The sequence below is a fragment of the Balaenoptera acutorostrata genome, chromosome 4 (assembly GCF_949987535.1).
Source record: "Balaenoptera acutorostrata chromosome 4, mBalAcu1.1, whole genome shotgun sequence".
Classification (NCBI taxonomy): Eukaryota; Metazoa; Chordata; class Mammalia; order Artiodactyla; family Balaenopteridae; genus Balaenoptera; species Balaenoptera acutorostrata.
The window spans coordinates 69,190,092-69,196,091 of NC_080067.1; the positions used below are offsets into that span (position 1 = coordinate 69,190,092).

The window sequence follows — 6,000 nt, forward strand, 5'->3', positions numbered from 1 at the left end:
GGTACCATATGATTTTAACCTAATAAAGTCTTTTCTGTTGCTACAAAATTAAAAATTGATCCATCAAAAGCCTTTGTTGCAGGGAGGGCTTGAGGTTGGGTGGTTGGGTTTTTTTTTTTCTTTTTGGTATTTAATTCAACTATACACAATGTAGTACATACAAGCAAAACACAATTGAGATACTGTTTTCTTTAACATTCCTATAGGAGACCAAATTCATTTGCATTGGAGAGAACACAATTACTGATTTTTAACTCATGAAAGACAAATTCATAGCTTTTTCCTACACTACCTCATAGTATTCTCACCATCTTAGTGAAAGCATGTCTAGCACCACTTAGTTACTTCCTAGAAGTGGGCAGAAATTGCATTTTTCAAAGTTTTGTTTCTCACAGAATCATTCAACTTTAGTTACAAAGCATATTCAGGTTAGCGTATGTCTTAGCTCAAAACAATTTATGCAATGTGTGTGTGTGTGCATGTGTGTAGATACATATAGTATATAAATTTTTTTAAACTAAACTCTCATCAACATCAAAAATGAAATTTCTATCAAGTAAGTTTCCACAACTTTTACAGCCCTTTGTCTGTTTTTTCTTCCTTAAGAAATCTTTGATTCATATATGCTACCAAGAAATGCGAATAGAGAAAAAAGAATCAAAGATTTTTATTCAACAGAGCCTGAAGCCAACTTAGAAAGTAAGAAAAATAGATGGTTTGTACATGGTTTACATTACAATAATTTGCATTTAATAAGAATGAAGCACATGTGGCAAAAGAAAAAAGAGTTTTCTACTTCTAAGTGACCCTGAGAAAATAATACTATCTAGTCTGTCTACAAAAACAGCACATATAAAATAATGCTAGAATGATATTTAACAAAAGATCCAATTGGTAAGCAAATGGCATGCCAATATTTTCATAACTTAAGATAAAAAACATCTCCTCCCAAGTATCATTAGGTTAAAAAAAAATCTATTTGGAATATAGATATTAAAACTGATTCTTGAGAACAGAAAGAAATCAGAACAATATAAAGAAAATGAGCACTCACTTGTGGAATGGTTTTTTAAGTAAGCAAGCAATGAGGATGAATTGTTTTCTTCACATTTTCACTTCTACTAACACAAAAACCACATATAGAACTGACTGAAGGCCAACAAATGTACTTTTAACTTGTTAATTTTCATGCAAGTGCAATAAAAGAACACCAAAATAGTCACCATATAACATAAAAGCTTTGGTTTCAAATGTCACAGTACCCTGTTTTTGAGAGTCCCCTCCGTGGTGGAGCCCTGTACATGAGAACACACAGCTGCCTCCTCCCAGGAGTCTGAGCTCAGTACACAACACCAGGCATCAGCTCTCTCTCCCTTAGCCTGCAGTACCAGTAACTAATTTCTGCCTTTTAAACTAATAAAGGAAAGGAAGAAAGATCAAAGCTATCCAATCAGAAATGAAGCAGCCCTCTACAGCAGCAGCTTATGCATACATTTGGCATGTCAGACATCTTCAGAGTAGTGAATCATACACAGCGCATTTCAATCTACCTCCTAGGTATTTCATATTACCCACAGTGTTCAAAGAAATCATGTACCAATAGAGCTGTATAAGTCCTAGACTGCTCTTTATTTAATTAATACTAAAAATTTGGGACAAGCTTTTAATTCTGAACTCTTATAAAAACACAGCAAAATCATCTAAATGACCCTCCAGCTAACAGCAAATAACCTCTGTATTTTGAAAGAAAAAAGTTAAAAAGTAATATATTTGTGAGAAGTTTCAAGAGATGTTAATAACTTTGGATAAACTAGTATTTCACTTACATTGCAACATTAAATAATATACTTTGCAACATGAAATGAGACACCAACTAACCAAAGATAAAATTCTACCGATTTTTACTAATTATAACCAAAAAAAAAACCTCAAAACAATTATACAGCCAACAGAATTAGATATTTATAGAAACATAACCCATCAAATATTTTGGGTGGTTCTTTCAAACCCTGTTCAATATATTCATCCAATATTCAAGTGTTATAAGATGAGTAATTTTAACTTACAGTAAATAGTTAATGTATCAAAAAGCTTCAACTTCGATTTTTCAAGCAAAAAAAAATTTTTTTAAGAAAAGCATACAAACTTAAAATACTTAATTGAAAAATTAATCAGCTGCACATTACATCTCTTCCTAGAGAGAAGAACTAGCTTAATACTACACATGAAACTGCAAATCATAACTTTTACCTCTTTTTTTTTTTAAGTTATTAAGTAGTTTTCTGATATGCCACTGGAATCACTGGCAAACAAAAGATAATCTGTTGCTTAGTTAAAACATATCTGGAAATGTGCACACATTTTTAGAAACCCTTTAAGCAAAACATCTATGTATTTAACAATTGGGATAGTTTGTTTTAAAATCTATTCAATCCTGGCAAAAATCAAGTAAATGGTTACACTACTGAGAATCACAAACTGTAAAGGTGGTAAGTCAAAGACTTCACTTAGAGTCTCCAATTCAGCTACTTAATGACTAATGGTGAAGAAATGTATGTGAATGGGATATAAACTAAGTTACGACACATAGAAAAAAAATCTAGAATGAGTAATAAAGGGCCCAAATTTAAAGTCCACAATAAACTTTAAACAAAGATGTTCTCCCTCATTCTCTCCTCACAGACATTCTCATATAAGCAAATCACTGTGGAGAAATCCAACCTCCACAAAACTTTTTAGTCCTTCATTAACAACAGTGCACTTAAATATAATTATAGATTTCACAGTGATATTTGTTTAGCCTCAAACATATCTTAAAAGCAGCAACAACAAGAAAACGCTCAGAAGCAATATTCAGTAGTCTCAGTGACTAAAAAAGTCTGGCTTTTAACTGCCACCTAATCCAAACAACCTACTTGTTTAAAGCACTATGCAAAAATATCGACCCCTTGCTGAATTATTTTATTATTCAACACTAAGGTATCTAAAAAAGAAAACTAATTAATCGCAATAATCGCGAAGTTTAGTTAAGCAATTTAGCTGACACAGTAAATATTTACTCTTAACATCTCACAGGAAGTCTTGACAAGCATTTGTTGCCATTGTGCTGGGGGGCAGGGGTGGGAGTGGTGGGTGGGAGGCAAGTTTTCATAAACAAGTTAAACGGTCCCAGCGAATTTAACACAGCTAGTGTTCGCCACCCACCCCCAATAAGGCACCAGATATTTTCCAAGTACAGTAAACACCTTATATAATGAAAGTAAAAAATGTAGCTTTCTAAACTATTTTAACTCCACTACAAAAACAAACAAACGCCTTTTAAAAAACTATACAAGCACATTTTAAAAAACTGAGTGTATTTTTTTTTATTTAGACGTAAGACCAATCACACAAAAAAACTAAGCAAAATATATTTACCTGAGCTTTTTGGAGACTGAGTAATCAACTTCCATGATTTTCCCATGCAATTCCACTTTACCTTTAAAACAGAAATTAAAGCACTCAGAACCTTCCTGCGATCAAACCGGCGGGGGGCTAGGAGGGGCACGCACAGAACTCCACGCTCCGGCTCCGCCTTCGGGCGCCCTCAAGGGGTCTCCTACCCCGCTCGAGCTGGGCAAACTTGGTTCCCAGTGGGGAAAAAAGGTGGGCGCCCCATGTCGCCTCGTTCCCCGGGACGAGGTGGCAAGGGTGCGAGCCCGGATCCCGACCCCAGGTATAGCTGTGGGTGGCATTACCGGAAAAACAAATTTAATAAAGAGCGGCGCCAATTTGAAAGGATGAGCTCATTTGAAACTCAAGCTGCAGGGCTGGCGCGGCCCCGCTCCTCTCCGGGCCCCCACCTCTCCATTGCGCTAATCCGGGCTCCGAAGGCTCCGCTGCGCTCCCCTCCCTGCCCTCTCCTCCCGGTGGCCCTGGTGAGACACGCCGAAGCCCCCCAGGGGCCGCTTCCGCGAGAGCCGGGTCCCCGCCTGCTTCTGGTCACCTTGGCCTCGCCGCCGCCCCGCCCCCACCCCGCGCGCCGGTGGGGAAGGGGCTCCGGCCGGGCCGAGGTTCGGGGGGCGCAGGCTCGTGGCCTGGGGGCGAGCGCGGCTCCGAGCGGTGCGTGTGCGGGAGGGAGAGTTGGTGAGTGCGCGCGCGCGCGAGTCTGTGTGTGTGTCGCTCTCCGTCTCCCGTCTGGGCTCCAGCGCTCTCGCGGGCCCCCCGGTCGCCTCTTTCTCGGTTCTCAGTCCGGGCCCCCACCGAGTTGAGACAGGGCACCTCGTAAAAAGGTGCTTCTGGCCGAGCGGGAGGCGGGGGGACAGGCGGCGGAAAGCCCCCAGCCCCGAGTTCTTCTCAATAAAATCGGACAAAAAATTCAGAGAAAAATAGGAGCGCTTGAGAGACAAGCGAGAAGGGACTGAGGTTCGGGAGAGGACCGAGAGAGATGTGCCGTCGTGCAAAGGCGGGGTGGGGGGAGCCCCGAAACCTCGGAGGGGATCGTCAGGGTGGCGCCGAGGGGGTGCCAAAAGTGGGGGACCGCGGGGCGACCTGGGGAGGGGGCTCGAAAGGAGAGTGCGGCTCAGGGGACGCCAGAGGGCGAGAGGTCCTGGGCACGAGGCACGGGAAGGGGTAAGGTCCGGTCAAGGGAGAAGGACATGCCGGGTTTGGGGGGGGTCCCTGACAAAAGGGGTGACGGGAAGGTCAGGGAAGAAGGGGAGACGGGCTCTCTAAGGATGGGGGTGGGGAACTCTGGAAAGCAACTCGGGGAGCCGGAGGAACAAGGGGTGCCCCGGGAGAGCGAGAGAGCCTCGGGAACCCTAGGGGAGGCTCGGGGGTCGCCCCAGGGCTGCGGCTGGGAGGGCAAGGGGTGAGTCCGGAGCCGTGGGGGGAGGGGAGCGGGCCGTCCCAAGAGCGGGCCGGCGGTGAGAGTTGAAGGTCTGGTGCGTGGAAGTGAACGTGCGGGCGCTAAAGACCCCGCCGGGCGCCGCCCGCAGGGCTCGGCCTCCCTCCGGGCGCCGTCCCGGCCTGAGCTGGGCGAGGCGGGGGGAGGGGGACAGCGCCGACTGCTCACCCGAGAGGGTCTCGATGGCGCGGATGGCCCAGTTCTGGTCGGGGTAGTCCACGAAGGCGTAGCCGGACTTGAGCAGGACCTGTCCCGCCAGGGGCAGCTTCCTGTCCCCGAAGAGCTGCCGGAGGTCGTCGGCAGTGACGGCGGGGCTCAGGTTCCCGATGTAAAGCTTGTTCATCATCCGTCTCTTCCTCGAGAGCCCGCGGCTCCCCCGGCCCGGTACCCGGCGCTCCTCGCCTCCTCCGCTGCCCTCGTCTCCCCTCCTCCTCCTCCGCCCCCCCTCCCCGCCCTCCGCCCGCCCGCCACCCACCCCCACCCTCAGCCTGGCTCCCCCCACCGCGGCCGGCCCGGCCCGCCCGGGGGCAGAGGCGGAGGCGGGGACTCGGCGCGGCTGCCTCCTCGGGGCAGAGTCCCGGGCCGGGCGGCGGCGCGCGGACAAAGCGCTCTCTCTGCCTCCCTCTCTCCCTCTCAAGGCGGTGGCGGGAGGAGGAGCAGCGGCGGGCGGCGGCAGCGCACCCCGCGTGTGTCTGTGTGAGAGTTTGTACGGGCGTGTGCGCAGCCGAGAGTGAGCGAGCGAGCGCCCCCTCCCCGCCCCGCGCCGCTGCGCCCCTCGCCTCGCGCCCCCCGCGCTCTGAGCGCTCCGCGCGGCTACCGGGACTTCTGCCCCGCGCCGGGCGGGCGGAAGCGGGTCGCGGCCTGGGGCTGGGGCTCCCGGGAGCCAGAACCCCGGCCAGGCGCGGCGCGGAGGCCGGGCGAGCGGCGGGGAGGGGAAGGCGCGCCCCGGGCGCGGGTGGGAATGCGCGAGGGGGAGCGGCTGGGAGCCGCAGGCGTAGGAGGGCGAGGGGCTGTGGGAGAGCGTGGAAAGGGGTGTGCGCAAGGTGGACCGGATGTGAGGGCGCGGCTGCAGGGCCGGCGGGAAGGTGTGTCTCGGAGGTGAGAAGCGAGGGCAG

General features: G+C 48.7%; 1 protein-coding gene across 6 annotated transcripts in view; it reads right to left on the minus strand.

Annotated features, from left to right (window-relative positions):
- Window positions 1-5,318, minus strand: part of IGF2BP2 (insulin like growth factor 2 mRNA binding protein 2) — a 165,457-nt gene extending 160,139 nt beyond the window's left edge. For 2 of the 6 annotated variants that reach the window (XM_007195267.2, XM_007195265.2), the window contains exons 1-2: window positions 5,054-5,318; window positions 3,418-3,478 (exon numbers count right to left, since the gene is read on the minus strand). In XM_007195267.2, the coding sequence (XP_007195329.2) occupies window positions 3,418-3,478; window positions 5,054-5,231 (239 nt within the window). In that variant the 5' untranslated portion in view covers window positions 5,232-5,318. Of the gene's footprint in view, window positions 1-1,262; window positions 1,384-3,417; window positions 3,479-3,985; window positions 4,107-5,053 lie in introns of those variants that run through there. The other 4 variants (XM_057545803.1, XM_057545801.1, XM_007195266.2 and 1 more) reach the window with 3 other exon arrangements.
- Between the last annotated feature and the right edge of the window lie 682 nt (window positions 5,319-6,000).